The 19,007-nt window shown below is 29.2% G+C and overlaps 3 protein-coding genes across 4 annotated transcripts in view; 2 read left to right on the forward strand and 1 right to left on the reverse strand.

The window, feature by feature from the left end:
- Positions 1–5,073, reverse strand: part of LOC123295325 (polypeptide N-acetylgalactosaminyltransferase 2) — a 504,171-nt gene extending 499,098 nt beyond the window's left edge. Inside the window, exon 1 of the mRNA XM_044876633.1 lies at positions 4,817–5,073. Coding sequence (XP_044732568.1) covers positions 4,817–4,915 — 99 coding nt within the window. The 5' untranslated portion in view covers positions 4,916–5,073. The remainder of the gene's footprint in view (positions 1–4,816) is intronic.
- A 1,462-nt stretch (positions 5,074–6,535) lies between these two features.
- LOC123295056 (protein fuzzy homolog) lies at positions 6,536–9,039 on the forward strand. Its single transcript, XM_044876265.1, has 7 exons — positions 6,536–6,662; positions 6,720–6,841; positions 6,900–7,047; positions 7,109–7,231; positions 7,294–7,491; positions 7,546–7,745; positions 7,801–9,039. Exons 1-7 carry the CDS (start codon positions 6,585–6,587, stop codon positions 8,156–8,158), a joined length of 1,227 nt encoding a protein of 408 aa, XP_044732200.1. The 5' UTR covers positions 6,536–6,584; the 3' UTR covers positions 8,159–9,039.
- A 1,375-nt stretch (positions 9,040–10,414) lies between these two features.
- The window catches only part of LOC123294723 (signal-induced proliferation-associated 1-like protein 1), a 179,491-nt gene continuing 170,898 nt past the window's right edge, over positions 10,415–19,007 (forward strand). For both annotated transcript variants that reach the window (XM_044875845.1, XM_044875846.1), the window contains exon 1: positions 10,415–10,551. The gene's annotated coding sequence lies outside the window, so the exon portion shown is untranslated. The remainder of the gene's footprint in view (positions 10,552–19,007) is intronic.

A 19,007-nucleotide genomic window follows, 5' to 3' on the forward strand; every position in this document is an offset into this window, starting at 1 on the left:
CATGCTTACAAAGCAACAGCAGGATCAAGAATTTTAATTAAATCGGCAGACACAGATGTTTTGATAATTTTACTCGGTAACATGCATAAAATTAAAGATTCTCAAATTTGACTTGCAAGTTCATTGATGAAAAAAAAAAGTGGCAATGATCTTAATTGCATAAATTGCACAGAATTGGCATCAAAATTGGGATCCGATCTGTGTCTAGGTTTACCTGCTTTCCATGCATACACTGGTTCTGATTACACCGCTGCTTTCTATAATAAAGGAAAGATAAGACCTTTCAAGTTATTTTCAAAAAACCAAAAGTATCAACAGTATTTCGCTTCATTGACTGATGATACTGACATTTTTATTGATGAAAAAATGAATGTAGTCCAAGAATTCACCGTAGCAATGTATGGTATTAAAAACTGTAACAAAGTAAACGACGCTCGATATGAAATATTCGTAAAAAAATTTTCTGCGAAAGAAGATAATGAAAATTTTCTAAAAAAAGTTGGAAGTTTTGACTCAAACACGATACCACCATGCTGGGAATCACTAAAACAAAAAATTTTACGCACTATTTATGTAAATTCAATGTGGCTACATGCAACTGAATCTAATTGCGTAAAATTAAACCCTGAAAATTGTGGTTGGTACCTTGATGGTTATTTAAAACCAAAAGGATTTGATGGAGACCAAACACCTTTAAAAATAGAGGATATTTTACAAATGACAGAAAAAGACAATGAAGAAGTTTCCTCTGACTTAGAAAACGATACAACTTCCGGCGATTCTGATCCGGAATAATAATCATTTAATTTTATATTTTGTGTGATTACTTCTTGCAATGTATTGATTACTCAATAAAAAATTTTCTATTTTCCTACCAAACATGTGTTACTTAATAATTTTTTTTTAAATATTGTTTTTTGATTTGTTTTGAGAATACTCAATAAAAAAATTTCCTATTTTCCTATTAAACATGTATTAATATTTTTTTTAAGAATATTGTTCTTTGATTTGTTTCAAAAACGTGCTTCTCTACTAGTTTCATATATGCCAAGCTTTTCAAAAATCATTTTATTGAATTTAATAAAAAAATCATTTTATCCACTCCAAAACACTACACTATAGTACTTTAATTTATCCATGTCTTTACCATGGAGTATGGAACATGCGCACTCTCTCACAGTTTACGACGCCTGTGCGCGCAGCTGTAGTAGTGTATCCTTTTCTATAACAGAGAATTATACACTCAATGCCTCTCTGTCTAACAATTTTGCTCGCCCCGAATTTTTTAACTTTAAACCCTTGCAACCCGCATTTACGACTGAATTTTCTCAAGCAACTTTATACTACGTTATTTCTAATTAAATTGCTTACATTTTAAGACTGGTCTCAATTGGTAAACAATAAAGCGCAATTACTAATATCAATTTACCTGTTTAAACACGGCAACCAGGTAATAGGGACAAAAAAAAGGTCTGCAACTGAGGTGTAGCATATTGTATACATTATATACTTTCCATCGGAGTTAATTTTATTTAGTAGACACGCCAGTGAAATTAAAAAAAAAATTAATTTTTTATAAATTTAATTAAAAATAATAATGACAATTTCCAAAGGGGTTGCCTAAATTAAACATATTTAAAAAATTATCTTGTTCTCTAAAACATCATTTTTGTCTGGTAAGGAGTTCGGTGAAGGACGATCTTAATACGGATCCTCTACTATTAGAATAATACATTTTGAGACAATCGATTCGGAAAACCTCGATATTTCAAGTAAGAGATTTTTTTATTTTAAAAAATTTTTGACCAGAGAATTAATTTTTAATTTATTTCAGAGCCCTCAACCTATAATTTAGATTTTGTTGGTTTTAGTAAAAGAAAAGTTTTCAATAATTATTTGGAGGGTCATAACTTTTTGTTCAATGAAAATACAATATTTTAATAAACCATTAAAAAATTGTTATAATATTTTTGAAATAAAAATATTAATAACATTTATATAACTCATTTGACAACCATTTTGACAAATTCTACCAAAAAATCCGCAAATTTTGTTCCCATGAAGGTTTCGTATTGAACTTAAGAATTTATTCGTTTCTTTGATCTTTTTTGCAAGACAAGCAACTAAAATGCAACGTTAAAGTAAATTAATTTCAAGAATTTAAAAGGAATAATTTATTTTAAATTATTGAAAAATTAAAGTTAATTTTTTACATTTAAAAATTAAGAATAATTAAACCAATTCTAGTGTGGTTTTCAATTATCTAATAAAAATAAAATAAAATTGGAAGTCACGCGATCCATGAAAACTGAACAATAAAAACTTTATAAACTAACCATACACTCTAAAATAACTACAGTCAAGGCATTTTATATAAAAGTCATTTTCATACTTTGAGTAAGTTAAGGATGTTCCAGCATGGTATTTGCAGTTTCTATGTTAAAGCAATGGTACAATTTTTTTTTCGACAGAATTTAACGAAAAATTAAATTTAAGAATTTAATGATGCTTACTATTAATTCCCAAAGTTTCAGAAATTTTGACCGTTTAAAATGGGAAATAATTATGCCAACGTCCCAATTTCGATCAATTTACGTCAAAATTAATATCTCGAAAGTGAAAATTAATTTCTAAATTTTTTTTTTAGAATTGTATTGTATAAACATTTTTTTCTACTTTTTCTTCAATATATAATAATATCATAAAAAATAGTTGGAGAGACCGGACATTTTACATGCTTTAAATGGGACATGACCCTCAAATACGCGAACTTTGTCTTTAAATATCTCGCGATCTAAACGGTCAAAAATTATGAAATTTTAGGAATTCATAAATAAAGCTATTATAAACCCGAGAAAAAAAATTCGGCCAAATCTGTCGAAAAGTGATTTCATGCTGGTACTACCTTAACTTTTAATCAGAAAAGAATTTACAATCCTCAGTACAGCATACATACAACTTATTTAGTTCAGTAACTTGTTTGATTTTCCATATCTTCGGGTACTTTGCTCATCGGTGTAATTCAATTGCAACGCAACTACAACCCGATTTATTTGCAGTAATTGAACTAAAATACAAATTAAAGCAGGTCAAACTTCAGTTGAATCAAGATAAGGTTATACTCGCACCAGTGGGTGAAGCTTAGTGAAACAACATAAATCCTTCTTAAAGACGAATTGCAAACGTATTATGTCCATACCCGAAAGACCAAGTGTACAGTGTTAAAATTGAGGCTAGTGTAAGACTCTATTATCTCGGCTGAGTTTGAAAACAATCTTAAAAATGTTTAAGTTTGCAATCAGATAATTGCTATTGGAAATAATAGGATGGCAGTCGAGAATGTGTTAAGTAAATTTCTGATAATGGGAATTACACATTAACATGACCTCTCTTAAATTTCTTAAGTTCTCAAAATTATGATACCAAGCCAAAAATATTGTTAAAAGTAGCCTAACACCAAATAAATAGCCTAAAGAAAATCACACTGATATTCAATTTAAAAAATTATGCCCCGGAAATTGTCCATGGCCGGCATGTCCCGATTTTTAACATTTCCCAGGTATCTGTTGATCGTGCGTCACTTTAGATATGATTTTTCTATAGAGTAAATATATAATTATTGAAGGAGCCGATTTGAATAATACTTTTTCTTATACATACTACTAGTAAGAGGAAAATTTCTTGTCTGTAATTTTGCTCGGCTTTTCTTCATAGGTTTTTTTTTCTATGCACAGAAACCATAAACATTCTTATACTTAATATTCTAGATTCGAATTCAAAGACAATTTTCATTTGCAAATATAACAATGTAATATTTCTTCTCGCTGTAGTTTTAAGAGTGAAAACTTGATTGCGTGTACAAATATAAAAAAGTTTTCAGTTAGAAAAATACAATTTTATATTCTACATTTTATAACAAATTCCTCTAAACAAGTAGGTTACGAGAACATTTCATGAATAAATCAATGGTAACCACAGATACAATTTGTAAGCATGTATTTTTAAATTTTAAATGTAAGTTATAAATCACAGTTTTTGGGAAGATTAATCTATGTCTCACCACAAAAAATAATGTTTACAAAAAATATTCAATCTTATGCCTAATTACTGAATGCAGAAGACATAAAAGTACACCATAACACTAAAACTTATATCTTCGGAATAATAAGGTGCATCCTCTTGTAAAAAATGGTAATGTCATCCTTTATGGAGGATTACCTCTACCCTCCACAATATAAAATCATCCAAATCCTTAGATGTGCATCACTTTTTCGTAAAGGTGACGAGGGGGTAAATTACTAAATAGGTAATTCGAGAAGTTAAAATTATTCCGAAAAAAAAGTATACTACTATGCTTATAAAAAAAATTAATATACTGTATCGAATACATCAAATTACAACGTTTAATAGAAAGAAATATTTCAAAAGCCGGCAAACAATAAAAAGCGTCATAAAAATGCTTAATCAGTAAAACATGCCAAGTTCAAAATTATCTAATCATTCTAAAAATAAAATTTTTCCTTTCAAAACATTGAATAAAATTTCGCAACATTAAATAAACAAACTGCAGCTGAAAATAACGACACCGTCATTTAAACGTCAAATCACGAGAGATTGACAGTTAAAAAAATACAAACAAAAAACTGTCCATTCACAGGAGTAACATTAAATTAAGGGATTTTATGAATGAAAATACCATTAAAAATAAATCCTTCAAAAATTTTCCAATTAACATCACGAAAACGATACCATTTATACAAAATTCTTTTTCATTTATACTAAGGGTTGTAAAAAAAACAAATGAATATCAACAAACCTTTCCCTCTCGACCCGTCTGAAGATAGTAAACAATCACAAACATCCATGCCATCGAAAATAATAACAATACTTTAACATTACGCCTCATTATTAACATTTGACTAGAATTTTATTCAAAAAATATTACAAAAAAACTAACAAATTATAAAAAACAAACAATCACTTTGATTTTATATTAGAAACCACGAGGATCAACGACACTACACGATTATAATTGTTGTACATTTGACAGTAGCGTCCGACATACTGAAGTTGTCAGCGCTACTACGCCTTCCTCCTATGTTTATTGTGTATATTCAACATCGACATATACACACGCAAACGGCAAACGACGGGGTTAGCTAGCGCATGGCTTTCTATCATTTCTCTCTGATTATTCGCCAACACATGGTGGAATAACAAAGATAAAATTATTATTTTATGGTATACAGATGATTCATTTTTAGATTATTAGTAGAGTATGCCTTATCAACAATGCAAGTCAATTAATTCACCTGCTGCGTAAGACTTCTACGTCATTAATCAGTTGTTACTTTCAATTTCTTAAAGTTCATTTGCTTGTATGCTGTACGTAAGTAACAATCAAAGTTCAACAATTAAAATTATCAACTTAACAAATTTTATGTGTTCCGAATATAATTTGGAAACGTGGAATCAAAACAAGACTAAAGGTCGTTTACCTACCACAAAGTATACTTTGATGATGCTCGCTGAATGGTCGTGCTTGACTTGAACTTACTTTCAAGTCAATCACAAAAACACAAAACAATGAAAGCAATATCGGAGATATTGTTTTAATTGATGTGTTTTATAACAAATCTTCTATTGGTACCATATCCACTGGACCCCTATCTAAGGACCAAAAAGTAGAATATCAGATCAAACTGTTTTCAACAAAATATTCGAATTTGTTCAAAGATATGTTAAATGAGCAATTTCATTTGTACCATTACTTTAATGAAACATATCGATATAGCAATGCTCTAATGGCTATTTCGGATAAAGTAAATAGTCCAAAATTTTCTCGAACTTATTATGCGCTTTCCTGAAGAAATATACACCACGAATGTTGACAAGGCACACAGTTTTGTCAGAGACGATAATTTCAGTACCATGTAACTGGAACTGAGACACATCAATATGAGAGAGGGACCATGGCTAAGATTTCTCTTGACCCGTGGCTGAAATGTTTGTCAATATTCGAAAAGTTTCAAAACCAGTGAGAAATAGTACATTTCTATCTATAGATTTACTAAAGAGAACGGTTTTTTTGCTGGTTTGCAAAGAGTAATAAACTAAAAAGAAATATAACAATCACCTATACATTATTTTCTTTCCTTTACCTTGAACGGTACATATTTTAACCATCTTCTTTCTCTTTAATGAGATTGCGCTGTTACATAAAATCATGTGGAGCAAACAAAGAGAGAATAAATGGTCGATAGGATACAATGCAAAGAAGAAAGTAATTGAATGCAGAAGAATCATCGGCATGAAATTACTTTATCTCATGTATAAAAGATACCATAGATGGCAGTTATAACAATGAACAAGATGACATTTCACCCTAAAGACATCTCTAATATAATTCTGGTACTAACAACGTTTAACCTGATACAGTTCGTACGAGATCAAATAGATGGACTGTAACATGTGAAATAAAAACCCTCACATCTGTGCGAAAAACTTTCAACTAAAAGATAATTACATACGCTGACAAAATGTCAAATTTGAAAACACATTTTCCAATTTGAAAAATAAAAAAGATGTCTTTAAATGTAATGTGCCTAACTTCCAGTGGAGGTTTACCTTTGTTCATACGTAAAAAAGGGGACACCATAAATGTAAGTACTGACTTTTTACCCTTCGAGAAATTTTCGTAATTTTTCATTTGATTCCAGCTTCCTTTTTCAACCGTAGCGGCTTTAAATGGGGTTCATATGTTTGGAAAATCACACAATATAGAATTATTAAATACAGGAACAGAAAATGCAGCAATTGTTTGGAAAGAGTTCCAAGATAGGTTAGTTTTTTAGATACCAGTGAAATAAATGCCAAACTTGAGAATCAATTTGTTTCAGTATTGTTCTAATTGGAATAGCCCACGAAACGAGCGAAGAAATTATCTCACTATTGCTAGAATCCATATTCCATGCCATGGTTTTAACAGTCGGATTAGAAGATATTAAAAATCAACGAAATGTAGAACGTTTAAAACGAGATTTGCGGGTAACGATCCGAATTGTATTTTATAACCCGCCTAGGACTAATAATTCTTAATTATTTGTAGATAAGTTTTCCATTGATAGATCGATTATTAGAATGTGTAGACACAGCCTCGACTGTTAACGAAATTGTTGATCTAGTTGGTTTATCCGAAGTAATTTTAACTCCAGAAAATCATTTATTACAAGTAACTATATCCTACGAACTATATTCCCTTTCAAAAATATTTACAATTTATTTTTCCATAAGACAGTTTTGGACACATACGCCGAATGTATGGATTCATTATACGGCTGTCTATTAATCCACGGGCGAATTGCCGTAGCAACAAAAAATTGGTGGAGTTTGCATCCTGATGAACGAAAGTTGCTTTCCTTGTTGATATCCACAGATAATCTAGCAACAGCTCGTGATATTCCTATTTTTCTACCATATAAAAGTCCTGAGGTATACTCCTAATTTATATTATTTTCAAATTACCATTAATTGTCGAATTTTTAGGTCGCTTTCCGATTAGTAACATGTACATTAATAAAAAATGTAGTAGTTTGTACAATTTGTGGACCTGCACCAGAATTAGCTGAAGTTGATCACATTGTAGTGCAATGTTTTAAAACAATGGTTGAAGTCTTGAAATCAGCCGAACAATGTTACCCAAGAAATTTCCCACAATCATTACAGTTGGCACCTGAAATATTAGGGTATTTAATATTAAATAAATTTTAAATTTATTTTCTGAAATAAAATTCCTTTTAGGTTATTACTCATAAACACCGATGATAAAAAATTTATGTTATCCAGAAATGCTCAGCAAGTTTCAAAAAAACGTTCTCTAAGTGGTATGCATCGACTTGACACTCTACGAACGTTTTATTATGAATCAGTTAAAACATTTTTAATGCCAACGAACGATGCAGATCCCGAAGAAGAGGATGCTAATTCAGAAGCACATGAAACTTATTGGTGTTCTGAGTACCATAAATGCCATGCTTTAAAAGTAGCTAATAATATTTTATGCCTTTTATATACGTCAGCCGTACAAACACATACAATGCGTTTGATGAGTCAGAAAACGTTAAAAGACTTAATTTCGGATAAACAATTATGTTGGTAAATGTGCCTAAAATTATTTTAGATTAATTTCCAATTAGTTCTTCTTTTCATTCTTAATAGCGTCAGATGAAAAATGATTATTATTAATATACCCTACTTTTAAAAACAGCCTACCCATTCGAACAAGTTAGCAAATTTATTAGGTGCATAACCATCACAATTTGACACCCTCTACCCATTTAGGCGTTATTTTTCACCCACATATTATTTAAAAAAGGCATAATTTGTTAATTTTAATTAGCATATCATTGCTCATTGGTCATGCCACCAACTAAAATGTTTCCCCTACGTTTCTGTATTGTTTGTTGGGGGAATGTTAATCCGGAAACTTTCGACATTTTAACTTAAAAACTGGAATGCATTCGATAAATTTACCGAAGAAAAATTGAAATGTCCCCATTTAAAAATAATTCTATACGATCCAACTGTTAACTTCGAAAACGGCAACCTCTACTCGAGAATGGAAATAAAAATATGCAATATTTTAAGAGACTTATATTACGTTATAACTTATTTTACGAAATCAAATTTCAATTTACCACAATTTCCAAATGTTTTAGTACTTTATAGTACCTACGTAATATATGAACTAATAGCTGAACATTAGGTCATACATTACGTCTGATAAGCCTAAAATAAAACACACACACGCCAGGATTTCCTCTAGGAAAAACTGTACAAGAAATTCTGTGTGTGTGTACGTTATGAATAACAAGACATACTTAATTAACCATTTATGGAATGCTTTAGTCACTCTTTTATAACATTAACTTGTAAGTTAATAAAAATTGGCTAAATCAGTCTCTAAAGAAATGGAGTATCTTGAAATTTGGTTTTCTGGATACCGTCCAAATATAAAAAAAATTAACGAACGAATTTATGCTACCGTTTAGAATATAGAAATAGTTATTTTTTGTATTATTAATATATTTTATTTAATAAATTTTATACTTTTATACGTAATTTTATTGCCCTGTTTTTATTTAAATAGATATTTTAAACTTACCTACCCACAAAGAATATTTGGAGTATCTTTACAATTCGAAGTCTTATATATGCATAATTCCTAAGTGGATAGGATCCGAGTTCAAAAATAGAAAATAAAAAACAACAGAAGCATTTTTGCAGAAGTAAATTCTGCAGATATTTAAAGTAACATGAATACACGAGGCGAGAGGAGCTCAAGGAGGACTTTTTTCCGAATTCTTGCATCCTTATTCGAATCGCTTTAAGTATTTGTGTTACTTTTGGCATCACACTAACCTGTGTGTAGTAAAACGGACTTTTTTCAGTTTAAATTTTTTCAATCTCACCCCTTCTGTCTTAAAAATGGTAAACATCAAAACGAGTTTTAAATCATATTGTTCTTCGAAAAAAAGTACATATCTATTAAGTAACTATAGGGCTCAGTCTATTTTTTTTAGTCCATGATCGCATCACATCATTACAGGCAGTTTCTTAAATCTTTTAGAATTAGAAAATCTGAGATAGTATTTCCTTCGTCAACTCAAAATATTTTTATGCCAAGAGGAACAGACTACTGAAGAGCATGTAAAATTAACGAACTCAAATAAATTATCAATATTTTCAAATAAAATACAATGTCATGCTTACCTTTTTATAGAATAAGATTTTCCACCACTTTTCCTCAAAATTTTCACAACCGCCCACAAAAAATTACTAAAATTTCAAACAAATTACCAAATTAATTCTTTTAGATGTTATTATGTTATATTATGTCACGACCGTTAAAAAACAAAAAACAAATGACAAACTTGTTAAAACAAAGTTTTAAAAAAACATTGGATAGATTGTGCTGCTGCCTAGCGTTCATAAATATAAACATTTTAAATAAAATTATATGTGTATTAATGCGCAGGTATAAACTTAGCATGTTTAGTTGAATATTTGTGTATACTTGTTTTCATTCTTTGAGTCGCAATCGTTTTTAAAGTTTGTTGGTACTAACTATATACCCAGTGTTTAAACTTTTTATACAATTTTTTTTTGTTTATAAACCATTAATTAAAAAATTCTTCTAGAAAACCAATATTTCTAGTAAACATTCTTAAAAAAATGTTGGATATAATTTAAATAAAATTTGTTTATATTGTTTCGTGTTTTTTTGAGTTTTTATTTTATTGTTTATAAAGAATTAGTTTTTTAAAAGTGCAGTTTGAAAACAGTAGTAGCATGCTTTACTACACAACTTAAGTTTTATTTTTTAAAGTGATTTTTAAAAAGTTTTGTTATTGTTTTCAGTTTTATTTTGATTTTTTTTTTTTGTAAATTTAAATGTTTGATTAAAAATTTTTGTGTGATTGTTTTTCAAAATCAAGAATCGTGACGTTGTTTTGCGTGCCTCGTCAAAGACGATCATCTCATAGCGAATATGTAAGTTTCTTTTTTTTATTTGAAATTAAAGTTATTTGACACGCTGCGGTGGTCTTCGAAGCAACATGTTACTTGCATAACAAAATGTTTTATTTTAAATGAGGGTAGATGAGAGTACTTTGAATATTGAAATTTCAAGTGTATACAATTAACCGTTATTTTATTATGATTATAAATCCGGTTTCATAAAAGAAGTGTTGTTTTAAAAAAATTTTATGTGATGAAATTTTGTGTAATATTCTCAAGTTGAATGTCATTCAGAGGCAACTTTTTTCAAAAACTTTTTAAGGTTTAAGGTATATGAAGTATTACTAAACGGAAAGGTAGATGCGTTGTAGTAAGAAGTCAGTTCCATGTATGGGCTACGTAAACACCTGCAGTGAAAAGTTTTTAAAACATCCGCTGACTATTTAACTCTGAACATCTGTGTTATATCTCTTCAGTTTTGTACCTATTTTTAAGAATTGTTATTTTTAGTACAATTGAATGCATAAAAAACTTATGGTCAGGTTTAGTTTTTGGTCCAAATATTTTATTTGGTCAACATAAGATGACAAATATTAATAGCGATGTATATACTTATATAAAAATTTTTGCTGTTAAGATGCATTTAAAGAAAAATAATTAAGCGTTCAAAACAAAATTTTACAGGGGTCTTGAGAATGCAAATTAAATTATAGTTTCCAGAGCCACCCAGATTTACACATAGGCGTGGTACAGGTGTCGATTGCTGCGATGAAATTAATAATAAGATTTTTAAAAATGTTCAAATTTCATAATATTTTCAATGTCAATTATTCTTAATTCATGTTTGAACATGTCTAAAACACAATACTGAACAAAATTAAATCTTTAATTAAAATTTTTACTGATAAGAGATGTCGGATACGGATACACGATTGCATTTCGGATATCCGATAGTTTCATATATGATTAGAGATGTTCACAACATCCTGATTTTTAAATTTTATTTGAATTTGCCTGTACAAAAATTGAGTGTGCTTATTTAAACTTTGCAATTTTTAAGAAATTAAAAAAAAATTGTATCTTTGTATTCATACTGTAATTCAAGAATTTGATCTTGAATATTCTTTAACTTTAAAATTTCGTTATTATTTACCATGTTTCAACTTTTTTGGAAAGCAGCTAAATACTTTATTAACTAAGTATTATATAGTAAAACTTCAATAAATAAACCTTTTATCGTTTAAACAGTTTGGCTCGTATGTCTTCTGTGGAATCTAGAATCTAGATTCTAGATTCGGATCTGTTTAATTTGTAAAAGTTGTTGTTTTTTGCAAAGTTTTCGCCAACGGTTATCGTAATTTCTTAACTAGTAATATGGTGAATAAGCGAACTTAATGAAACTTTTATAAAGTGTAATTTGACAATCTAATACGTGTAATCTGATATTGGATTCGGATTCAGCAACCAAAATACCTACTCGATGATAATTTTGAGCCAAAATAAGCATTTTAATAAAATTTTGGGTTGCATATGCCCCCCGTTTGAGCCCTAAGCCCCCTTTTGGCTAGGTTAAGTTTTTGGAATGTTCTGTGGTACTATAAACACGTTACAAAAAGTTTCATTAAAATCGGTGATGTTTCCCAACTTTTCAAATGCACCCCGGCTTATTAACTGTACTAATATAGTAAAACCTCTATAAATAAAATTTAAAATAGTATACAATTTGAATTATAAAATTTCCAAGTGTTATATTTTTATTAGATGTTGCTTTATTTTGACTTTTTTTTTTTTTGTTATTACCGGTGAAACAATTATTTGTAAAATTTCGTAACTTCAATAAAAGAGATTCAAGACCCTGTGGAGATGCGAATCTAACTTCAATTTTGATAGATTTTACGATATTAATGATTAGTTATCCACCGTATAAAAATTCAAAAGTACTCAATTGATTAATGAACACTTGTCATGCATTCTGATGGGAAATTCACTTTGAGAATTTTCATTGTACATCTTATTAAAATAAAATATTTGAAATATTTTCAGTTATTTGTCAAGGTCATACTGGAATTATGATAGGATTCACAAATCAAAGTATCATATTACATAAACATATTTAATGGATTTCTATAAAATTAATACTCAATTAGTAAAATTAAATTGAAGGACATGTTTGTTGTTTTTATATATTTTACATAGAAATAAGATAACAAAAAAATATGATATTTTACGGTTTATTCGATTATATTAGTTCAAAACAGAGATTTGAACATCTTTGGTAATGAGAAATGTATGTTGATATTGTTATTTTTGAATTACTAGTTCAAATCAAAATCAAATACTCTTAGATGCTTGAAAATATTCCGGAAATAGTGATTCTGCCTACATAAAAATTTGAAACCATCGAACCAAATTTTTGTTTATTTTGAGGTTTTGACTTTCAGTAAGACTTGATGAAATTAGGTGTAAAGTTATATTATTATGAAACTTACCGTAGAGTTATTATTTATAATAACTGTATGATAATTAGAATCCAAAAATAACAAAAAGTTCGTTTGGTTATTTTACAATTTACGATAATTTCTATGAAACGAATGACATGAGATAGATCTGAAATACTTTTTGTAAATACAGTTTTGAACGATATTTCAGAAAGCATTATAGAATTTTATCATCAAATAAACTTAATTTTTGTTTCTTTTTTTGTAAAATTATTTTATATATATACAGAGTTTTATGGAAAACAGAAATAAATTAAAACAGCTCGTTTTTCTTGCAATTTTTCAGGGCAATTTTGAATAAAAGGCTTGATTTTTTCATATGAAGTTGGACTAAGTCTAAATCCATTCTGCAAATTTTGCTCAATTTTTGATTGCAAAATTAGAGAATATTTAACATTGCTCTTATGGGAAAACAGTAGATGGTTATGTTTTCATAGATTTCTCCAAAACTAGCCGATAGAAATTAAAAAAAAAACTATTTAAAGTTAAAACCTTAATCAATTATTGAAAACAAAAAACCCCGTTGTGGCCGACTAATTAAGCATGTATGAGCACGGTAGTGGGGACACAAATTTAAAAAAAATTGTCAATTTTGATGGTGAATTATGTTATAACTTGAAAATATAAGACGGGAAGTAAAAATAAAATTTTTCGAAATCTGGAGTAATTTTGAAAGTTTTGAAAATTTTGTTCGATATTTCGAAAACCAAGGCAGATATCAAAAAATTGTATTCTTATTTTTCGTCTACATTTATGAATTTAAAACAAAATTCATTATCAAAGTTGAAAATAATTAAAGACACAAATAATTTCAACCGCAAGTCAAAACTTGCCTTGGCGCTCGTACTACCTTAAAAACCGGTTATTTAAGAACAAAATGGGTAGAAGTGGTAGGATCTGCCAATCTTGAGTATATTTACTTTGTGAAATACTTTGAGCACATGTAAAAGCTTCTCACAAGGAGACTTCTTCCAATCTGAGTGATATCTTTTTGTAAAATATTGGTTCTTGAACAATCTGAATTGATCATGTTTATTATACTAGAACAACATTTAAACTATTAGACAAATTGTCTCCTAACAAAAAAATTAATATGCATAAATTTTTAATAGGAAAAAATATACTTTCGTAACAACATTGAACACTTCATAAAACTGCTAATGTGAACGATAATTATTTAGTCAGTCAGTCATTCATGTAGGTATAATTTCCTAAATAAATACAGAATTTTTCACCTAAACATAATAACTTTGACGTAGGTAGCACAAAATATAAAATTAATATTTAAAATTGTAATTTATGACACAAGGTCATACAAAATTATTATTATTATTAATATTTACAAAGTTTTTAAAATTTACACACAGAAAATTTATGAATATTTTAATATAAAAAGAGTCATATTTTTAGTACCTACTTGACTTACAAATACTTACCGAAATAATAATTAATTTTTATTTTTAATTCATTTATAACTATGAGGGTTAATTATATTTTGTATACAGGGTGTTCCAAATTACATGGTACTATGTAAGGTGTGTGTTTTCTAGTTCAAAATAAACAAAATAGTTTATGTATAAATTTATGCCTGTGAAAATAAATGGTCACCGAGCTACTAAAGATTTAATAGATAACCAAATCGGAAATGTTTTGTAAAATTTCAATGATTTGGTAAATACTCTTACGATAACTTGACTATCTTTTTGTTTTGTGTAGGCATGCTAATACCATTTTTTTCGTATTTAAGTTATATTTCTTCTGATATCAACTTCGATTGATTAACAGATTGGTGTAATTACCACCTATGTAGGTTATGAACAGGTAAGTAAATATAGGTAAATAAACCGATCTGTTAACCAATCGAAATTGATATCAGAAGAAAAAAAATTTAATTAGATAACAAATGAATACAAACAATTGACTGAGTTAATTGTTGAAATACCATGTATAGACATCGGTTGTTTTTTGACGTGTAAGAAAAAGAAAGATAGTCACTCTTAGATAGCTAAACAGTGATGTTTACAAAAAAATGTTTCATACAAAAGTTGTTTATTTTTTTATAAGGAATATGTTTTACATATAAACTTTTGTTCTGTTTCTCTCTCGGTTTTCAAGATGGGTCCTACCTACCCAAGACTCAATTGGCCTAAAGTGCTCATTTACGAACCTCGCGACCTCACTTTTATGTCCTAAGCACGCTATAAGAATTTCAAGACAGGTAGGCAGACGGACAGGCAACCGAAAATTGACTAATTAGGTGATTTTATGAACACCTATACCAATATTTTTAAGCGTTACAAATTTGGGACTAAACTTATTATACTATGATATATTTCTGGTATAATAATGGTATGGTCTTGTCTGCAATAAATCGTTCAAGAAAAAAAAATTGATGAATGTAATTTAAAAAAACCATGGACACTTTTCGATAGACAAGCTATCATAGACACGTTTATCAATCAATACGGTTATCAGATGGGTGAAGATCGATCTTATACCGTCTCTTGTTCGGTTAAGCAAACGGGTGTGGTATAAGATCTTAAGATCTAGAAACTTTAAATTAATATTTTTATTTCCCGGCAGGAAATTACAAATTTGTCAATAAGTAAACAAACCACTGCTTGTGTATATTATTCATTAGTTTTATTGATATGTCAAGTAGAGAATAACGTGGACTAAATTTTTTGCCATGGAATTTGTCAATTTAACGACGCCAAAAAAAAAAAACGCGGTATAAAAGAGTCAACTTTGACACAGTGTTTTTATTACAACTTTTGACCATTGTTATTTGTTTCGATAAAAATTAAATTAAGGTTTGCAATTTTATTGTAGCTTGGTATCATCGCTTATCAGCTTACCGAAATTGAATACCTTTTTTAAGATAGGTGACTCAAGGTTTTTCATATAAAATGTTTTATGGGTTATTCAATAATTTAAAAATTTGGTAAATTATAGAAACTCATTTTTATATTTGATGCATCATAGATCAAGCATATGACTTGTTGTTTCATGAATTATAAATATTTCGTGTAGTTTACTGTTCAGACCAACTCCCACATGCTATTGTATTTACGAGTATGAATTTTTAATTTTTTGGGTCAAGTAGGTTTGCTAATCTAATCCAAATACTTGTCCTTAGCACGAAATACTACATATCGCAAATAGATTTGCATGTATGAGTTACTTATTAAGTTAGGCTTAGCGAAAGTTTTGGCATAGCTTGGTGAGGTGACTAGTGTTTCTGTAGATGGAAGTCAACTTACGCTCGTTTTTAAAATAATTTTGGTTATTTCCTACAACTTGGAAACTCGATGTATATCGATTAATATTTTTTCATTTCTGACATTTTCAACCAATTCGGATAAAAACTTTGTCAAAGTTCAAAACGATGTTTACTTAAAATAATAAAAATAAATTTTGTATCGAATATAAATTAAATTTTTATGCTCCTGTGAAATTTTTCGTTTCATTAATCAAGAACCAATCAACGTTTGTTCAAAGAAGTTAACGAGAAAGATCAGTCATTCATTCATTGATCATCTATACAAACAAAAGAAGTAAAGTAAGTTTTTTTTATATTTCCTGGCTCATTTCCCGGCGTCAATCGTCTTAATTACATTCATTAATATTATTTCTCATTTTAAATTCGTTCTCTTTTATTTAGTTCCAAAGAAAAGGGTTTTTTTATGATGTGAGTGCGACCTATAATTTTTGACTCAAGTATAATTTAGATTTAAGAATTAGACTTTCAAGATGTTATAATTTCGTATTCATAAAAATGGGTTTGTGCACAAAAATTAATTAGCATGTCGAAGATCCAACTTATACTATCATCAACACAAAATGTGTGTATAATTTATACAAAGAAATACTGAAAGTTTCTAAAGTTTTGAGGTTGAAATATTATACATCATGCACTACTACAAATTAATATACTTTATCTTATGAAATATGTAAAATATGTTGTTATACTACTTAAAAATAGGATCTGAAATAAATCTCCGAAAATTTGGATAAAATTGGTTTATAAAATCTCCGAAAATTTGGATAAAATTGGTTTATAGACTCCATTGAATCAAAAATTCAAATCATGGTGAATTGTGGTTTTCTAAATATGGCACCTTTGAAAACCACATCAGGTATCTCATAAGTTTAATTAGAATTTATTTGAATCAAGGAATAATATAGAAAAAGAGATAATAATAATAGTAGAGCTTGACCTATTATAGTTGCTTTGTACTTCCTGGAAAGTCGCCTTTCTCTTGGAAAAAGCGAATGAAGATAATTGACTCCATTATGACCGGTGAAAATGGACAATCTGTACAGCTGCCTGTCATCTCTCAAGATGAGTAGGTCCCAAATTTCGAACCCTAGTATTCCGCATCACACCCCTTCTGTATTCCTACTACGCAGAAGGCTTGTTAAGGCTGTTGTATTCACATTTTTGATTGTCGTGTAACTTTATAATTTTTTTTAAGAATCCGCTTAAATTTGTTTTCCACCAATGAATATTTAAGAGAATTATAAAGTTCCTCGCTAATCAAAGAATAATTTTACGTCAATCAAAAAAGTGCATTGAGCAGTGTTTTAAGCTACTACAAATGCGGAATTCAGTCAAACGAGTGGCGACAATGCGTATTTAACCCTTTTCTACTGCAATCTAATAAGTTTAATGTGAATTTAGTTAAGGCTTTTAGAGTGGTTTCCTTCGTCTGACTGTGTCTTCTGCTCTCCTCTTTTTTTATTTAAGAAATGTTTTTGCCTTGGCAACGATTTACGAGATATGATATGGAATGTACGTTTCCAGTTTATACGGCCGGTCTTCTGTTTTTCAGAATTTATAATTGACCCTGTCGATCGCTGAGTAAGACATTAAGATGTAAATGAGAGATTGTGGTTTAATCATATCTCCGGCTAGCGCCATCGTAGCGATATGAAATGAATGCCAGTTTTAAGCCAAATCATGAAAGCAAATTCAATTTCATTCTAATTGATTTAGTAGTTTTTATGTGACAGTCAAATAAACACACAACCAGGCAGACAACAATTTTATGATAGTTAACATATTAAGAAGAAGGCGTAAAGATAATATTCCTGGATAATTCTTTTTGTATTATTTTGGGAGTCTCTATATACATTGGTTATTATATTAAAACCATACCAGCTGTACTCATTCATTTAGTTGATTTTTAATGATATGTAAAAAATCCCGCCTACTTGACTCCTTTATGTGCTACAATGAATTTTGACTTTGGTGTTTAAAAAAAGACCGTACTCACGCACATCTCGTTCGCTTGTTTGTTAACCTGTTAAACCTAAACATGTTTTTTTTATACGTATTTAATTCAATATAATAATAATAATATTGGATAAATAAAAATTAAAAGATCCACATAGTCTAAGAGCTACCACACAAAATTCTTGTGCGCTTATTGGAAGGTTAGGAAATACAGTTCTTAGACACCTCTATCCTCTCCCTTTTGCACGAAGAAAGAAATGCAAGAAATGCATGGTTTACTACAATGCTGATATAGTATAGAGGCAGATAGTTAGCATACAAGTAATATTACAGTATTGAATTGGGTTATCCACCAGAATTATTGTGGGTATTGTCAACCAGTATGGACCTGACGCTCGTACTGCATTGACTCGTTCGCCATACTATTGCTAATGTCACTATTCCCCCAATGCAGTAATGGCGTTCACACATATACTGACATAGTGGTATCCACTAAAAATTTTTTAACCGTGACTTGCCGCTCATTTTACTATGACTTTGTCATTAAAGCTTTGCCCCTTTTGTAAAATAGTCTTGGTGATATAATGTCGTTATTCTTGACAGAATTAGGCAAAGGTAGATTTGTCGTCCGAATAACTGAACTTTTGAAATCGCATAGTCCAGAGCCGAAGTGGAAAGACAAATATAATTGCTTCATAACAACTATAAATCATTGATTTTCAATTAATTATTCTGATTTGATGTGTCCAAAC

The sequence above is a fragment of the Chrysoperla carnea genome, chromosome 3 (assembly GCF_905475395.1).
Source record: "Chrysoperla carnea chromosome 3, inChrCarn1.1, whole genome shotgun sequence".
Taxonomy (NCBI): Eukaryota; Metazoa; Arthropoda; class Insecta; order Neuroptera; family Chrysopidae; genus Chrysoperla; species Chrysoperla carnea.

Coding starts and splice junctions, on each gene's coding strand:
- LOC123295056 (XM_044876265.1), top strand. CDS start 6,585: ATGTCTTTAAATGTAATGTGCCTAACTTCCAGTGGAGGTTTACCTTTG. Junction 7,232..7,293: donor CAGAAAATCATTTATTACAA/GTAACTATATCC, acceptor TTTTTCCATAAG/ACAGTTTTGGACACATACGC. Junction 7,492..7,545: donor TACCATATAAAAGTCCTGAG/GTATACTCCTAA, acceptor TCGAATTTTTAG/GTCGCTTTCCGATTAGTAAC.